We start from the raw sequence: 20,147 nt of genomic DNA, 5'->3' as shown, positions 1-20,147 counted from the left end.
GGAAAGAAGTCTAAACATATTAAAACAAAAAGGCAAAATGTAAGCCCGCCCACCCGCCCTATCGCTATTGTGATGATTTTTTTATACGCCGTGAAGCAAGAAGACGAGACGGAACTGCAAAATACTTATTTTTTACCATGAAATTAAAAACATGATTTTGAGTACCGTGTTGTTCAAAGAATACTATGCATATCAAGAAAAAAAGGCAAAAGATAAACCCCGCCCACCCACCCCATCTCGATTGTGATGATTTTTTTATTCTTAGGAACGTAAAAACGTTCAAAATGGTAAATTTTTGTACGGAAATATGGCCCCTAGGTCTGCCAACGAATGAAAACTTCATTACTATTTAGATCAGGACAGGCATGGGTGGGGCTTAATCTTTGCATTTAATTTTTTCTTAATTTACATATTATTCTTAGAATAACACTTGCATGGTAATTCCGTGTAGAGAAATTATAATAATTTTGCATTTAAAATTCCGCTCCTTTGACTCTCGACGATTAAAAATAAACCATCACAATCGAGATAGGGTGGGTGGGCGGGGCTTATATTTTGCCTTTATTCTTGACATACGTAGTCGTATTTTCAGAACAAGAAACTTAAAACATGTTTACAATGATAAATTCTTGTAGACAAATATGGATCGGAGTGGGTATGGGTGGGGCCTAATCTTTGGCTTTATTTTTTTTTTAATTAAGTACATAGTATTTTTTGAACAACACGATGCCCAAAACATGTTTTTAATTTTTCCTAGAGAAATAGGATATTGCAGTTAAGCTCCTTACCCTTGGTTCACGACGAATAAAAAAGCATCATCACAATTGAGATAGGGTGGGTGGGCGGGGCTACATTTTGCCTTTTTTTCTTAATAGGTGTAGACTTATTTCGACAATAAGAAACTTAAAACATGTCTAAAGTGGTAAATTTGTGTACGTAATATAGATTTTGCAATTAAAATTTCAGTTTTCCTTAGGTAAAAAGTGGAAAGTGCAATAGATACTAATGTCGGCTTAGAGTTACAAAACAGAATTAAAATAATGAAAAATATTCATCAAAATATATAAAAACACTTATATTATGTGTACGAGTATATTTGATATGTCCTATCAGTTTGAGTTGTCTTAGGACCTCTCAATGAGTATAATTAATGTAAGACCAGTTAATTAGCGATTTTCGAACCAAGAACGTTGTGAAACTTTGGCGAATTCCTCAACACGTGTAATTTATGTTCTATTGTTTGTAAATTCACAGTTCATGTTAAGATTTTTAACTGTTCATGGTTCTAATATAATTTAACTGCAATAATGAAACATTGCCGTAAAACACCTGACAGGAAATTCACTTATTTTCTTACAGATTTAATAATTTCTAGCCTGAATTTAAACATTTGGTCTCGATCTTATTTATTAGGACCTGTTTGTTTATTTCATATGTTTTGTTTTGTATGAATTGAGAATCATTCGGTCCGCGATGTGTTTGTGTAAAGTCATTTTGATTTAACCATTAATTTGAATTAATGCATAATTTAAAATCATGTTGATTTTCGGCGAAATTAAAATTCACGTGCACGTCCATTTTTAAACAGACTGTATATTATTACATAGTATTACTACAATTTCCTTCAGGTGCATAAATAAAGACCGACCTGTGGCCACCGCCTTAAGCGATGAGGGCTTTGCCCCCTAGCATCTCGCAATTAATATTCAACAGTCGGAATGAATCATGCTCGCCCCGTAATCTTCCCCTAATTGCATAGTTGTATCTCACCGAACTCTCACTTCCTCGCGATTTTTTATCAGAAATAGTGGTCGAAGAATTTCTTCCATCTCGAGTAATTCAGTCGTTTCGTGCAAGATTCGCTCGGTATTATTTCGTGGCTGAGAGGAATGTATGTTAGAAATAGCAGAGATGCTGAACTACCGGACTATGTAATGGTCCTCATTCGCCGGCTTCTCCCGGATTATACGTCCACGGATGCAGCAAAAGCCCAACTCACCGGAATGTAGCACATCCCGTCTTGAGAATCCGCAGCTCATAATTGTTGAAACGGATTTAATTGTTTGTATGCAAAGTAAGCATCTGCGGTATTCCACCATGAATGGAGTTCTTTGTGCCGCGCTCAGCACTATAGGCTTCCGATGAATGTCGAGGGACGAAGAATCTGCCAAGTTCATGCACTGATACGTTTTTAGAGACAATGGCAATCTTTGGCTTATTGGTGAGATAAAGAGTAGATTTAATGACGTCTTAAATGGTTTATGCAATGATTAGAGAGCTGATTTATAAGCACAAAAAAATTAAGAATAAGCGCTTAAATAAGCACAACGTTTTCAATAAAAAAGTTTTATTTTAAGCAAAACAGCATTAATAAGCATAACACTTTCATTAAAAAAGTTTTATTTTAAGCAAAAAAGCATTAAAAACATAATCATATTACAAATCAAAGAACACTTCTTAGAACTTTGGATAAAATATTATTACAATAATCCTAGACTTTATATTTTACACACGTATTTCAGTTTTCTTTAAAACAATTTATGATTGTAATATGTTCCAAGTTGTCCACTGTAAAATTTTTTCGCCGATCATTTAAAATGTGTTTGAAATTGGAGAATGTGCGTTCAACATCCACACTCGTTGCTGGGCCAAATTTGAATTTTGCAACTAATGTTGAATCTAACTCCAAATTTTCCACCTTCTGGCCTTGTAAAACACGAGCAACGTCGGAAAGAACACCGAAACCTGCATTTTTATTTAACACTTCGTTAAGTTTTTGAGATATTCTAGTACCAATATCACCCCTTACTGCGTTTGCTTGTTGTTTAAATTCTTTCACTAAGTTTATGGCATCTACCAACAACATGTTGGGTTTTTCTAACTTTTCTATTACCTCACATACGAATTGATAACTGCTTCTTAGAAAAGCTAGATCTTGTCGCAAATCTTTGTTTTCCAAAATATTTATGCAATCTTTAATCGATTGAGAAGAATCTTCGCTAAACTCCGTAACTACTTCCTCAAATTCTTTGATATATTTCTCATAATAAAATATGGCCTGTAACCATGTTCCCCACCTCGTTATAATCGGCTCTCGGGGCAATGGTATGTTTGGAAATTTTTCCTTAAAATGTTGCACTCTTAATGGGGCTTTAACAAAAATCTTTTTACCATTTGTCACTAATTTATTAACAGTAGGAAACTGCAAACGTATTCCTTCAGCCACTCTGTTTAAACCGTGGGCAATGCAAGTAGAGTGAATTAAATTGGGGCACAATATTTTTAGATTATTCCCTGCTTTCAACATATAACGAGCTGCATCCGAGATCATCAATAAAATTGTATTGGCCGGTACGACATTTGGCAAAAATAGTGACGTAAGACTGTCATTTACAAATCTGGTAATCGTATTGCCATTTGTTTTATCTAACATTTTCAAACTTACTACATACCCTCGACTAGGGAAATTTTCATTTAAGATTCCAACAATTAAACTTGCCACGTATCTTCCACAACTATCGGTTGTTTCATCGACAGCGAACCATAAATAATTATCTCCAATGCGATGTTTAATTTCGTTGTAAACTTGCTGAAACACTGGGCCTACATAATTTTTTCGGAGAGTACTTTCAACCGGAATATGTCGATTGCAGTGTTTTTCAAGGAATTCTTGAAGAGGGCCTTTCTCCATTTTTTTTAAAGGTATATTGGACTGGATCATCATTTTACATAAATCGAAATTAAACTGACACTGCTCATCTTTTGTGGAAGTAGATGCAACAGATTCATGTATGGTCTGCTGTTTAATTTTAGAAACTTCAAACATTTTCTTCCTTTCTACATGAAGAGTCGTTCTGACATGTTGCGTCACGTTATATTTTTTATCGCTTTGAATCTAAAACAACGTACATATACAGGATTAACAAAGGAAAATAGATTTAAAAAAATTGTGGGCTTACGGTTTTCACACAAGCTCTGTAGAATATTTTGTTGTTTTCCAATTTTAATTCTGGAAAATCCCTTATCCACTCATCCGGCGTCGATTTTACTTTCGGCATTCTTTTAAAATATTAGTAATATTACCAAAAAGAACTCAACATGTAACAAGGGAGAACCACGTATAACACTGTACTACGACAGATGCGATAGACTGATGGTTGTGAAATTAACGGTTCATTTACTTAAAAGTTTCCATTAGAAAATTTTAAGGTAGGTAGTTGGGTACAATAATCCTTTTTTCTAGAAAATCTTCAACGGTCTTACCGCAAAATGCCAAAAAAAAAACAGGTTAAAAGGTTCAATTCATTATCAACGGAAGTAAGGATTTAAAGTCATAAAATCTATGGAGTATTTTTCCAATCCTATAATAAAATTTTATTACCCAAACGACCGCAACGTATTCACAGAAAGGGTCTTGAGTAAGTGTACTTCAATGGTCAAGTCCAGGTAAAATGCATACGATACGATACGACTAACTAACAAGTATTTGTCATCCGGACAAGGCCTGCATTTGAACAAAATATGCAGTAAAACTCATATTCGTCGAAAAAAGCATTAAATAAACATATAAGTTTTAATATGCATAAAATTGAAAAAAAAAGCAAATAAGCATAAAAAAATGTGTCAAATGACTCCAAATTGTATCATAGATACAGATATAAAAAAGTTTTGAAGTGCTTACATTTTTCACAATTAAACCTAGAAATCCGCTCTCTAGCAATGATTCATTGCCTCTTGTTTTATCAATTTCGCCTTGATCTTGTTATTTTTGATACTCCTTAAACTAAATGCCTTCCCCGACTCTATCTTTTTATTCAAATCTATTAGAGCCTCCCCGACACTTCTGCACAGCCCCACGCAACTCATTTAAAGCCGAAGGAGACGAAAGGCAGGGGAAAAAGAAAGATGAGTGTCAGCATCCAGTTTGTATTGTCGGTGGCAACTGGTGTTGACACGATGATAAAACTACCCAGAAGATTTGTGCTACGTCATTAATGGTTGGTCCCAGATAAACGGCGTGTCCGTTACCCTAACGGGATATCGATTTCGGATTTGTATTGCGTTAAAACGCGAAAAATCGCCGGTATTAGACGAAATGAATACACGCCACTGATAAAGCGCCTTATTCATTCACCAGTTCCGTTTCAATTAAGTGCCGGTATTTATTACCCAGAACAAAAACTAGCAGCGAATTACGTTCAACAAAGACGCCCGATTTTTTAGTTCGGTACATACTTCGGCATATAATTTGGATTAATGAGCATTCTTGCGGAGCGCTTTTTACAAAAGAAACACGATCTTGTTGTGCTTGCGTTCCTTTGTTTGGAAATCAAGAAGAGGCCGTCGACAATCAATAAAGCATTATTCGTGCTAGCAGACGATCCATGTAGAAAGTATTCCGCAAAAATGGAATTTTGGAGCTTTTTGTGAAACAGCCCGCGGACTTGAAGTTGAATTGAAAATCTTTTTAAGTTTTACCTGTCATCTTCATCCGCAAATTGTCTGGGATTTTATGAAATTAATTAAAAATATAAAACGCAAATTATCCTTTGGGGGCGCTCAGACCGTAAACAAAGGCAAGGCGATTCATTATGGAGGACTGCGTGCCTTGGGCAGGCCACAAGTTACACATTTTTGATTAAAAGTTGAATCAATTTCTAACGATGTTACATTTTACGTGTTAAATTGATAACTTTGACCTTTAGATTTATCATAATTTTGCATTAAGAAAACTGAATTTATCTTTAAACATTATTTAGTTCGTTACTGTACCAATTTTTGAACCAAAATGTAATAAATAAAAATTACCGACAAAGTTATTTTAAATGCATTCATTTCATAAAATCAATATTTAAAATTTACAGTGTTATAAAACTACAAGTAAAAATTTCCACTCGTTGCATAATTTTTCAATAAAATTACCGTAGCAGCTGCAATATGCAATGTGATTTTATATAGCCTTTGGGAGCTAAAAAATTCGATTACAAATCACGGAGTCAGTGCTATTATTTACGATTTTAACTGAATTTTCTTCGCATTTCTATGTCATCTATTAAAATTTAGGATTAACTTCATGCTTGTTCAAATAATTATTATCTATATTTAATCAAATCTATTCAAAATCTGTAATTTTTCAAAGAAGAGTAATTTGTTGGACTTCAGGGGCGAAGGAAGTTCAGTCGACGAATTTTTCAAATTCTGATTAGCGTTTTATTATTTATTAGATGTTTTTAAAATACTACAAAAAATTTCATAACTATAAACCCATTAGTTTCCAATAGAATAGCCAACCGACCATATTCAGACGAAAATGGAACACCTAGTTTTTCGTCTTTTTAACTTATAAAAATTATGGTTATATAAAACGTTGCTGATGTAGTTCTTGAGATTACTTCTTGCGTTCATTGCGAAAATATCTTACAAGTGCGTTTTTTTTTTTGTGTTTATAACTCCTAAAATTTAAACATTTTAATTTCATTCTAACTAAACCATACACAATTTTATTTAAATATTTCATGATAACTCCTTTTTAAAAAATATAGCTAGTACCAGCCATTCAATATTCGCTGCTCTTATATTGTTATAAAATGTTATTACATATATAATTTGGACTTTTTGAAAAAATGGTTAGCATTTACTATGCAAAATTTTGGGGTGATTAATGGGGATGACCAGATAAATTTTGACATGTGCAGGAATATCTTGTTGTATAAAATTAAAAAAACTTTTTATTATAAATTTTGGAGATGACGTCATCCCATTGGTGGTGGAGATGATTATCCAAATTTTAGTTAGCATTTAACCATCTACATGACATTCCTAATATACATACAAAATGTGACAACAATCGGTCGAGTAGGTTCGGAGATTACTTGTCTAATAAAAATTGGTACAGTCAGACAGACAGACAGACAGAAACCGGAGACTACTTTTTTCGTACTCTAGAGGTCAGGACACGTCGAGAAAATATGAAAGTGGCATTTAGGTTGATGGTCTCGATTACAATACTTCCTTAGCTTACGCTCGAGAAGTAATAATCTCAAAATATACAAGGAAAACAAATTGAACAAGTGGAAAGTTTGAATATTTAGCATCCACGATAAAAAAGAACGAGAAAAAGGAAAAACAACTAGCGACTGGTATTTGTGAGAGAAGTTTAGCGGATGACTAACCTCATGCTTCCTTGACATTTGATATTTTCGAAAATATCAAAAAGTTGGTTTTCTTTTTCAATATGAAATGTGGCAATTTTCAGGATTCTTAAAAAATTTGACTTTCAGAGAAAGGATTTTAAAAATTTTGGTCCATCGAGACCATAAATAAAATATTTTTTCGGAAGCAGTTCCACGCGATCTAATTACCAGAATTTTTGTGGATTTTTAAGCAACTTTTCCAAAAACTCAATTTTTAATATAAAATTTTTGACCTTTTTTGAGCACCTTGGAAAATTACCGAGAATTTGTTGAAAATTTCACATTTTCGCCGTTTATTTCATCTACAATTTTTCGAAAACTTCTAGCACTTTTCCAGAATCACCAACAGAAAATATTACAAGATTGAGGATTAAAAAAAAGTTACCTTGAAAGCGAACATTTCCAAAATCTTGGTGCTGAAATATAAGTAACATATTTTTTTGGAATTTGTTCGTCGAGATCTACATTCTATAATTTTTGTGGATTTTTAAGCAACTTTTCCAAAAGCTCAATTTTTGAATAATGAATTTTTGACATTTTCTTGAGCACATTAAAGATTAATTACCTAAAAAAAATTTTGAAAATTTCAAATTTCCGTCGTTAATTTATTTCATCCTTGGTTCTTCGGAAACCCCTACCACTTTTCCAGAATCACCTCTGGACCATAAACATGACATTTTTTGGAATCAGTTTGTCAAGATTATATCTCAGAATATTTGTGGATTATCAGACACATTTTCCAAAAGCTATTCAAAGAAATTTTCAATTTCTGAATATAATTTTTTTTTTTAACATTTTTGAAATTACGAAAAAGATTTTTTTGTAGAGTTCGATTTCCAAAAGCTAATTACGGGTTCATTTTCCGAGAACTCCTATCTACCATTTTTCCAAAATTGCCAATATGAATTATGTATTACAATTTTAAGGATTTAAAAAAAAAATATGTACTTTCAAAACAAATATTTCCAAAATTTTGGTGTGGGACCAAAAGCAGGATATTTGTATTAATCAGTTTTTCGAGATGTGTTTCCCAGGATTTTTGTCGATCTTTAGGAAACTTTTTCAAAAGCTCAATTCTTTTATATGAAATTTTTGTTTTTTTTTAGCACCTTGGAAAATTACTGAAAATTTTTTTTTTCAAATTCCCGCCAATTATTTTATTTTCAGTTCTTCGAAAACCTAGCACTTTTCCAGATTCACCGATATGAAATACTTATTACAATTTTGAAGATTAAAAAAAAATAATTTTCAAAGAGAATATTTCTAAAATCTTGGCATAAACATGATATTTTTTTCTAATCAGTTCTTCGAGGTCTGTACCCCCGAATTTTTGTGGATTTTTAGGACACTTTTCCAAAAGCTCACTTATTAAAAATATGAAATTTTGACTTTTTCTTGGGCGCCTTGGAAAATTACCGAAAGAGATTTTTTTGTATACGTCGATATCCAGAAGCTAATTTCGGATTCATTTCTTCGAAAACTCCTAACATTTTTCCAGAATTGCCAAGATGAAATATGGCAATTTTGAGATTTCTTAAAAAATTTGATTTTCCAAGCGAAGATTTTAAAACATTTGGTCCGGGACCATAACCTGGATATTTTTTTGGAAACAGTTCGGCGAGATCTAATTAATAGAACTTTTGTGGATTTTTAGTCAACTTTTTCAAAAACCCAATTTTTAATATGAAGTTTTTGACCTTCGTTTGAGCACCTTGGAAAATTACCGAGACAGATTTTTTTTGAAAATTTGAAATTTCTGCCGTTTATTTCATCTTAAGTTCTTCTAAAACCTCTAGCACTTTTCTAGAATTACCAATGGGAAATATTACAATTTCGAGGATTTAAAATAAAATTCCATAATTTAAAAGCGAACATTTTCAAAATTTTGGTCCTGAACTATAAAATAGTATATTATATTATTAGGTTCTAAAGTGTATCTTTTCTTGACGAGCAATGATTTCGTTTGCGAGGCAAGAAAGACACTTTAGAACCGAATAATATATACTATTTTTTCTCCAACCGCAATCACGATGTCGATGCAACCAAATCTAGTAATAAAAAAAATCACGAAACTATTTCGTTTTTGCTTTTGAACAACTGAAATTAACCAAAAACTCGTTGCTAAATAAAATAGCCCATTTTGATGTTGAAAGTACTAACCAAAGTCTAAATTTAAATTCTGATACCTGAATACTTTTTATCCTAGGAGTAAAAGTAACACTTTAGGTCCTAAGATAAAAAGTGATATGTTTGTTTCTAGGATATTAGGTAATTAGAGACCCCTGACAGTCAAAAAACGTCATGCTTTGATGACGGTTGGAGAAAAAGTATATTTTTTTGGAATCAGTACGTCGAGATCTACATCCCAGAATTTTTGTGGATTATTAGACAAATTTTCCAAAAACTCAATTTTGGAATATACATTTTTTGGAGGCATTTTTGAAATTACCAATAAAGTTTTTTTGCAGATTTCGATTTCCAGAAACTAATTACGGGTTCATGTTTTCGAAAGGTCCTACCATTTTTTCGAAATTGCCAATATGATCTATGTATTAGAATTTTAAGGTTTTAAAAAAAAAATGTACTTTCAAAAAAAATATTTCCAAAATTTTGGTGTGGGACCAAAAGCAGGATATTTTTATTAATCAGTCGTTCGAGATCTATTTCCCAGGACTTTTGTGGAGTTTTAGGGAACTTTTTCAAAAACTCGATTCTTTTATATCAAAATTTTTGACTTTTTTAGCACCTTGGAAATATACTGAAACAATTTTTTTTTTTTAATTTCAAATTCCCGCAATTTATTTTATTCGCAGTTCTTCGAAAACCTTTACCACTTTTTCAGATTCACCAATATGAAATACTACAATTTTAAGGATTAAAAAAAATACTTTCGAAGAGAACATTTCCAAAATATTAGTTTCGGACCATAAATAGGATATTTTTTTGGAATCAGTTTATCGAGATCTGTATTGTAGATTGTTAAACAAAAGCTCAATTGGAATGTAAAATCTTTTATCTTTTCTTAAGCACTTTCGAAATAACAGAAAAAGACTTTTTTGTAGACTTCGACTTCCAGAAGCCAATTTCGGCTTCATTTCTTCGGAAATTCGTAACATTTTTCCAGAATTGCCAATACAAAATATGGTAATTTTGAGGGTTCTTAAAAAATTGTACTTTCAAAGCGAATATTTTAAAAATTTTGGTCCAAGACTACAACGGGATATTTTTTTCGAATCAGTTCGTCGAGATCTATGTCCCAAAATTTTTGTGGTTTTTGCATATGAAATTTCTAATCTTTTTTCAACATCTTTGAAAATTACCGAAAGAGATGTTTTTGTAGATTTCGACTTCCAGAAGTTACTTTCGGCTTCACTTCTTCGAAAACCTCCAAAATCGCCAAAAGAAATACTTATGTACATATTACAATTTGTTAAATGATATTCCTAATATACATACAAAATGTGACAACAATCGGTCCAGTAGGTTCGGAGATTACTTGTCTAATAAAAATGGATACAGACAGACAGACGGAAACGGGAGACTACGTTTTTCGTACTCTAGAGGTCAGGACACATCTAGAAAATATGAAAGTGGCAATTAGGCCAATGGACTCGATTACAATACTTACAATGCTTACGCTTGGTACTAGAAAAAGGAAAAACAACTAGCAACTGGTTTTCCTTGACATTTAATAGTTTCTAAAATATCAAAAAGTGGGTTTTCTTTCCTGGGGTATTTGCCGTCTGTCCATCTGTTTGTTGGCGATTTTATGAGAAAAATAATCTCAAGAGACTACTGAACTATATATTGACTGAATGTAGGTGATAAAACACTAACCAAATTGGTATAATCATCACTTTAAAGATTATTTTTTCTTTTTGGTAGGGAGTGTTGTAGTGGCACCTTATGTATCTTTTAGCTTCAACACACATTTCTGATACTCTGTACCAGTAATTTTCCCTCGGAAATCCAGTTCAGTTGATTCAGTATTGATGGTCTCTTGTTGGAATTGGATAAACTTACACAGTAATCAATTAATGCTGTTATTCTGTTCATTCTCTTTGAATTGATTCCAATGTAATTCTCTGAAACCAACTAACCTTTCCATATTAACTTTTGAACTGATGATACAGACAGATGGAAATTTGCAGAAAATCCATATTTTGTAAATTATTAAGTGATTCGCGTTGTTTAGCGTAAAAACCATTTTAGCTGTCCATCAATATTTGTTAGTCTTTGATCAGTCTTGAAGCTGCAAGATTACCTTTAAACTGCACTTCAGCCCAACCTTCTCTCAATTTGTCTTCATCAAAAGTATATTTAGAAGTTTCCAAGTCAATTCGCAACTACTGTAACTACATCAGTGCGTTAAAATTTATTTCATGTACAACAAACACATTGTCAATGAGAACAAAGTACTGTGAAACTTTCCACTCGTGGAAACACAAACAACCTCTCCACGTACAACTCTTTAAAGGAAAAATTCATAAGACCAAAACAGTTTTCACCACACTCCTTAAATCAATCACGATTCTAAAACACAATCACCTAAAGTGGCCCGCTAATACCAACATTACGAATTTTCCCTCTCATCCTCGCTTTTTCCCACTTTACTTTTAAACCGGCATGCTTTTTGGCGCGGGGTGCAAGAAGCATGACTCCCAAATTGTGCTTTTTGTGCGACACTTCTTCCCAAATACCCACTCCGAAGTAGTTCTTGGCCCAGTTAATAATAATTACGCAGATCTTTTCATGAGGAAAGCTGGTGGAAAGGTTGCGGTCTCGTTTCTGCTTTTGTGTTGGTTTTGTAAAGCGCGTCTCTCCTCTCCCATTTTCCTTTCAACTTTTCATTTAAAGTAAATAAAAAGTGTTTTGCGTTTCCCACTGTCAGCAGCCGGGCAAAGTGAACTTCCGAGTTTTGTGTACCATTCATCCGTACATTTTTGTCTAATGCGGACGCCGTATCAGAGATCTCACTATTTGCACTCGGTAAATCGGTTCATTCTGTAAAGTCGGGCCTATTCATTTTGCTTTCTGCGTGGATTTGCATTATGGTCGAGAATGGATCCATTATGTATGGACCGGGTTTGCAGGAAAGTGGAGCTTTATTGTTAAAAATAAATTCAAGAGCTTAAAGTGCCATTACACGTAATTAACTTAGAGTCGCTGTATTGCGAAGTTAATGGCTTATTAAACATTTTCATTTATGTTGTTTTCAAAAGGCATTTTGTTACAAGCGTGTGTTCTCACTCCACATTTTTTGCTACACCGTCTATTGCTTTTGAAGGACTTCAGACCGCGAAGATATTATAAGTTATCGAAATGGCCAGGTTAAATTCCGGCACTTTTCTGGTAAAATTTGTGTTTTAGCGCTACCATTAATATCGACTTTGGTTTAGAACCGTGATTTATCGCTCGAAAGTGGCTCGCATTTGTCGCGTAATTTTAATAAACAATCGTCCATATTTCATTCAAATTTCATTAACCGTTGCGACATAATATTTTTCCTCATCTCCCGAACGGATCGTTCATATTTCATCGGAATAAATTCGAGTCCTTTTCCGTACACTTCCATGTCTCATTTATACTCATTTATTCTTTACAGTTACTACGCTTCAACGTCATTTCCTGTGGGCCCTTCACGATTGGTTCCGCCAATAAAAAGGCAAAGGTTAATGACAACTGCAAGAAATGGCAAGAACAATCAATCCCAGAAAACATCGACCGTTCCTCCACTCGATCAACTCAAAGTCTACAGTAAGTTCCGCAAACTAATCATAACTCAAAAGAGATTTTTCCCTTCTTTCTCCACATCTTCATCGCCAGAAAGAGAGATTTTATGGCAAGCGGCAGAAATAAAAAAGGGCTCGGTGGTAATTTGCAGAATGCAGAGAGGGACTAAATTAATTTTTGGGAGATCGGTTTGAAAAGAAGGCCGCGTTTGTCATTAGTCTGTATTTTTTTATATTACAGTTAAAAGAATATTGAAAACTTGACAGCTCGAGCAGGAAATTTCTTTGTTCTTGAAATCTGACACCAGAAAAAAATATCGTGCATGATTTGTTCGAGCATTTTTGTCACTTTTATTGTTGAATATTTTACGGAATTTGTCCTAAATTTTACGGGCATGGGGATGACATAAAGAATCTATAAAGTTATTCATAGAGAATTTTTCTCGTTTCTCAAACACGACAAATACAGCGTACATCACGGAATATTTTTCCATAAATATATTATATTTAATAATTTCTGAAATATCGTCATTGATTTTTTGACGGAGAAAACCAGAAAAACAGATAAATTAAATCAGGTTTTACATTCATTTCTCGAGATTTCTGTGCCTTATAAAACAATAATTACAAGCATCACCTCTTCATTTTATCAGTTCTTATAACATGCAAAAGTCGGTTTCCCTCTTCCGTACATCTGCCGTCTGTTGGCCATTTTATGAAGAAAATAATCTCAGAAACTGCTCGACTGATTGTTGACTGAATGTAAATGATAACCAAATTGGTATGATCATCCTTTTAAAAATTATGTTATCTTTGGTAGGGAGTATTGTGGTGGCACCTTCCAAAAATTACCTTAAAACGAATATAATTAGGCAATCGGCAGAGAGGCGGAAACGAGATAGTTTTTTTTTCGTACTTTATTAAATCTCAGGTAAAACATACCGTAGTATGATTTTTTTCTAGATTTGTGTGCAAACAACTTTATAAAAACAATGATCGCCTCTTCACAGAGGAAATTTTTCAATGGAGGTTTATTAAATATTTTCTTAATATACGCGTCACAGCTCTCTAGAGGGGATGAACAAATGAAATTAACATTCTGTACTCCTTTAGTCAATACTGATTTCTAGCCAAAGTTTAAAGAAGTTCATTTTGTGGTTTCCAAAATAAAGCTGGATGGTTGATTGTATAAATATTGCTTTTGAAAATAATCATATCCATAAAGTTAAAAAGAAGCTGAACAATTAATCTCATATTGTTGATATTTTTTTAACAAAACCAAACTTACTATCAATTTTTTGGAAATTTTTGAAGCAGAAATTTTGAATTAGTATTTGAAAAAAAAATTTTTTTTCGAAATTTTGATCCTGAAGGTTTTCTCAGAAAAATTGGATCTACAATTTCATACTAAACTGATCGAAATCGAAAATTTAAAGATTACGAAAAATGAAAAATTGAAACACAAAAGAACTGAAAACTCGAAAAATCGACAACCCTAAAATTTTAAAAACTGAAAAATTAAAATATCGAAAGTTGAAAAATTGAGAAATCGATGTATAAAACGGTTGAAAAATTGAAAAATCTAAAATTTAAGAAACGAAAAATTGAAAATCCAAAAACTAAAAAGTCGAGGAATCGAAAAATTCAGAACTTGAAAAATCAAAAAGTCGAAATACTAAAAAATTCCTAAACTCAAATATCGAAAAATTGAAAAATAAGAGAAAAATGAAGAATCGAAAAATAGATTAATTGAGAAATCGGAAAATTGAAAATTCAGAACCGTCAAAATTTGAAAAATTAAAAAACATTGAAGAACTGAAAAATCCAAAAGTCCAAAAATATAAAACATTGACAAATTAAACTATAATAAAATTGAAAAACGGAGAAATCTAAAATCGAAAAGCTGAAAGTAAAAAATCGAAAAATTGAGAAACCGAAATAGGCCAAAATCGAAAAATCTTAAAGTTAAAAATGAAAAATTGATTAATCGAGAGATTTATTAATTTTTTAATCAACAGATCGAAACATCCGAATCTCGATAAATCGAGATCTCAAAAAATTTAAAAATCGAACATTTAAAAATTCGGAAAATTGAAAAATTAAAATATAGAAGAACTAAAACCTGGAAAAATTAAAAAGTTGAAATATGTAAAAATAAATCTCAAAAAATTCCAAAACTCAAATATCGAAAAATTGAAAAATAGGAGAAACAATGAAGAATCGAAAAACTGAAAAATCACAAAATTGAGCGAAATATCCAAAAATTGGGAAATTAAAAAATTGAAAAACTGAGAAATCAAAAAGTCAAAAAAGTAAAGTCGAAAAATTGAAAAATCAAAAACCTGAAAAATCGAAAAACTGAAGAACTGACGAAGTGAAAGATAGAAACTTTGGAAAGTCGAGAAATGCGAAAATTCAAAAATAGATTAATTGAGAAATCGGAAAACTGAAAATTCAGAAACGTGAAAATTTGAAAAATTAAAAAATATTGAAGAACTGAAAAATCGAAAACTCTAAAATCTAACTATACAAAAATTAAAATATCGTAAAATTGAAAAATGGAAAAATCTAAACATCACAAAATGAAAAAAATAAAAGTTCGAAAATCAAAAATTTAAAAATCGAAAAACTGAGAAATGAACAAATCGTGAAACTCGAAAATTAAAAATAAAATTGAAAGTTGAAAATTGGATAATTCAAAAAAACGAAAATCCGAAAAGTAAAAAAACGAAAAATTGAGGAATCGAAATAGGCTAAAATAAATCTTAAAAGTTAAAAATGGAAAAATTGATAAATCGAGAGATGGAAGAATCAAAACATCCAAAAAAAATAAAAAATTTAAAAATTCGGAAAATTGAAAAAATAAAATATAGACGAACTGAAATCTCGAGAAATCGAAAAATCTAGAACTTTAAAAATGAAACCTTAAAATATCGAAAAGTTGAAAAATTCAGAAATCGAAATATGTATAAAACAGTTGAAACATTGAAGAAGCTAAAGTTTAAAAAACGAAAAACTGAAAATCCAAAAAATAAAAAATCGAAAAACCCAGAAGTGGAAAAATCGTAGAAACTGAAATAAAGATACAAAGATTGAGGAATTAAAAAGTTGGAAAATTGAGAAGTCGAAAAACCAAAACAGCAAAGTCGAAAATTCGAAGAATTGCACAACTGAAAAATCGAAACTTTGAGAAGTCGATAAGTGGAAAAATGAAAAATGGATTAATTGAGAAATCGAAAAAGTGAATATTTAGCAACGTTAAAATTTGGAAAATTGAAAAATAGAAATATGTACTGAAGAACTGAAAATCAAAAATTTAAAAATCGAAAAACTGGAAAATCGAAATATCAAGAAATCGAAACTCCAGAACTTAAAAAATTGAAAAATTGAGAAGCAAACAGTAAAAATCGGAAAACTGAAAACTTAGAAATGTCAAAATTTGAAAAATTGAAAAATCGAGATATTTGGAAATCGTAAATTGAAGAGGGCAAAAATCGTATCATTGAAACATCGGAAAATTGAGAAATCGAAAAATAAAAAAAATCGAGGGATCGAATATTTGAAGTATGGAAAAAGTGAAAAAGTCCAAAATTGAAATATTGAAAAATTTAAACATCTAAAGCTGAAAAATCCAGAAATCGAAAAGTCGAAAAATCTCAGTAGCGTATTTTTAAGCCACACGTTCAGGACTAAGCTACTTCTTAACGTTGAACACATTTATTGGACAAAACTGTATGATGAACTCCTGGAGGGCATCACACACATGGAGATAAACGAAAACGTTTTCATACTCTAGAAGTCATGGAACATCAAGAAAACATGAAAGTTGTTATTAATTATTATTACAATTATTACATTACTCCCCTGGCCCGGGTTTGAGAAATAAATCGACTAAACCCAAGAACTATGTGCCTACCAATTTATACCTTCACTATTATGTGTCCCACTATTATCATCCCTTTTTACGACAAATACGAAAAAAAAAACAGCAACCACATATTTAGAAATTTAAAATGGCATAATACTAGCTTCGAAATACGAAAACAGCCGGCGCATTCTCCAGATTTAGACCCTAGTGAGTTCGGCTTATTCTGACATTTAAAAGAAAAGAAGGGTAGCTCGAGAGGCAAGAAAGTGTGAAAGCACTTCAATATCACTATACAATCTGAACCGCACGCGATCACTCCATCTGTTCGGTAAACGGTATATAATTGCATTTTGGTTTATCACCCTTTAATTGTGCAACATTGAGTGTTTCCTGATATTACGAGGAAAACAATTATTTGCCCAATTTTCAAAAAAAAAAGGCGAACTTACAATCATTTGAAATTATAGAGCAATATCGTAATTTATCAGTCGAAATTGCAGATATATTAATGTGGATTCTAGTTCTTGTGTTTCAAAAAAGTATTGTGAACTTGCGTTCGATAATGCTCCTTTTTGCATTGCGTGTGAAGAAAATTAAAGTGTTTGTGACGCTTGTTTCAGTCCTTATTCTCTAAAAAGCCGTCTCTTTGTCTAGTTTTACTATACAAATGTGTTAGAGTGTGCTTTCGTGTAAAACTAAGTACCAAATGTAGTCTTTGCAGTAATTTCGCAGGAAGTGATTGCAAACCGGATTCGACCGCCCCCTCCCCCACCGTCCGTTTTTCTAAATATTGCGTTAGAGTTTCCCTGTCGATTCTGTTTTATTTTCCACTGGGTTTGAACCGCAACGAAACTTTGTGTTCCAACTCTCCCTAAAAAACTACTGCCGACTTTTCAACCTGTCGACTTCTCCACTTTTCAACACATTTCGCGTAATTTACGCCCACCATAATCTAAGATTACGACCTCGGGCCCTCCGCCTCACATTTAAAACAGTTATTAATTACTCTCTTTGTTGCGGAAAACGCGACGAGCGCCCCATTGTTCATCATCCCGAAAAAAAATTCCCTCCTCATGCCCCAAGTCTAAACGTTGCAAATCTGGCTTAATCTCGCTGGACGTCCTTAATGAATAAGTAACGACACCGTAATGCAGTAATCTCCAATATTTGTCTTTTGTGTCTGCGAGGTTTTTTCCTCTGCATTTGAACAGTGAGGCCGCGCCCAACAACCGTAATAAGCACTCTATATTAATCTCAATTGCATTAATATTTAAAATGGGGCCTTAATGTGACGTCATAAGCGGATGGGCGGCCTTACAATGCACAGACGGCTTTTATAATTGCATTGTACGCCAGAATGGCTTGCTACATTAAGAGTGACAAATGCGAACGGCTCTCCAGTGTCGCAAACATCTAGCGAAATGGTTCCCCTTGTCCCGCGCTTAATTAAAACTATTAATAAAAAAATATAATAAACTCGTTCTTACCGTCCTTTTGTAACGCGAAATGGAAAAATGGGACAGCTATTTTGCGAATCTGCGGTCGTTAAGACGGACTTTCTGGTTATTGTTTGAAGAGTGATGGGCGGATCGGGTGTGGGTCGTAATGCTCTTGAATGAAGCTTTGTGAATATTTAAACTTTGATATAATGAGACAAAAGCAAGATCTTATGTGTTTGTTGACATTTCTGATTTTTTTTTTATATTTTAAGAATAAACGTGAAAAATTATTGCTATTCTTATATATTAAATCACGCGGAAAGGAAAATACTGGAAATTATGCAAGGTACGGAAAGAAAACGTAAAAACCACTTAAAGAAAAAGTGAATCTGCAAGAGGAAAGAATAGAAATACTCGAAAGAGAGATAAGAAAGAAGATTATAGTAATATGGAAATGGAATACAAGAAGAGACAAACGAGAACGGAATACAAATTAAAAGTAAATTGGAGGAAGTTTTGCAAAAAATAAAATAGAAATACAGATGAACATCAAAAAGGAACTTACTGAAATAAGAAGAATAGGAGATAAAATTAGAAATGCAGTAAGCCCAATTAATTCCCTAGAATTAAAAATCTGAAATAAGAGAATGGAAATTTTTCCAGCGGCGAAAAGCTAAATGGAACGAGAATATGGGCAATTCCACCCTTACTTAGGCTTAAATCGTACAGGACTCTGCAAAGTTTTTATATTTTAAACTGTTCTCATAAGTGCTTTTACACTTTCATTTTTTAACCTAATCCTAGAGATTTGTTTTCTCTTTTTTCTTAATAATTTGGTATTACTAGAGTCATATTTAATTTAGTCAAAATTTAATTAAAAGTTTGAGTTACTTACGCGAAATCTTTGAACCTGCCTTTTCTGGAATTGATAAATATTCTCCATTTTCTATAGAACTGTAAATTTTCATCAAAAAAAGTTACATTGATAAAAAATTTAATTTTCGGGTTTTGAAAAACCGAGAAGTGGTTTAATTTTGATTATGTCTGAAAAGAGAAAAAATTGCGTTACTTACACGATGTCGTCGTTTCTTACGCGAACTTGTGAATATTAGCTGTCACAGAAGTAAGAAAAATTGCAAATTCGTGTTTACAGTAAGTACAACGAAACATTTCCAGCATTTTCAAAAATTATAAAATTTGATTTTGCAATTTTTTTTTATAAAAACCTCTATAACTTGAAATACTTAAACAAATGTATGCAATGTCAAAGTAAAAGTATCAAGTGCGAAAAGAAAAAATATTCAAACTTACCAAATTTACAATTTATTTACTTGATGACATTACCATCATTTGAAATTTCTATTTGTTTTCATTTTGGTTTTTGTCGCTTTTCTCCTTTTTATTTTCATGGCATCTTAACTTTCTTTAGCGCAATGTCTTTTTTCTTTTTGCAGCTTATGTTTGCCCTATATTCCTGCTGATATTTTCGTTTGGTTGATTTTAGGTATCGTGAGTCTCTTTAATTTTTGTCGGCGTTTTCTTACTCTTTCAATTGATGTTAAAGACATTTTGATTAACACAGCAAAATCAAATTATTGGTAGATTGACGGTGGTCAAGGCTAATTATTTAATTTCAAAGCTAAGCCACCGAAAGAAAATTATCTCGTTTCGCGTAAGTAACGATGCGATTTTTAATAATAATCACAAGGCAATTTCAATGAAAGTACAATGAAAATAGAGAGCGAGAAGGAGAAAAAAAGATGATGTAACCTGATTTGTAATTATTTTTAATATTTCCGAATAACATGAAAATTAGTGCCTTATCGTTTTACACCAATTATCACATATATCTGAAGAAAGACGTGTAATATTTTTTTAAAGATGATGTTGGGATAAGCATTAATTGTACATTATT

The 20,147-nt window shown here is 32.2% G+C and overlaps 1 protein-coding gene across 3 annotated transcripts in view; it reads left to right on the top strand.

Annotated features, from left to right (window-relative positions):
• Window positions 1-20,147, top strand: part of LOC135128356 (heterogeneous nuclear ribonucleoprotein C) — a 673,355-nt gene that overhangs the window by 612,174 nt on the left and 41,034 nt on the right. For all 3 annotated transcript variants that reach the window (XM_064055266.1, XM_064055267.1, XM_064055268.1), the window contains one exon: window positions 12,799-12,950. In XM_064055266.1, the coding sequence (XP_063911336.1) occupies window positions 12,799-12,950 (152 nt within the window). The remainder of the gene's footprint in view (window positions 1-12,798; window positions 12,951-20,147) is intronic.

Source organism: Zophobas morio, unplaced genomic scaffold (genome assembly GCF_036711695.1).
Source record: "Zophobas morio isolate AGI-343-1 ecotype UQ-CSIRO unplaced genomic scaffold, CSIRO_AGI_Zmor_V1 ptg000012l, whole genome shotgun sequence".
In the NCBI taxonomy this organism is placed as follows: Eukaryota; Metazoa; Arthropoda; class Insecta; order Coleoptera; family Tenebrionidae; genus Zophobas; species Zophobas morio.
This window is presented reverse-complemented; position numbering and strand designations above follow the sequence as displayed.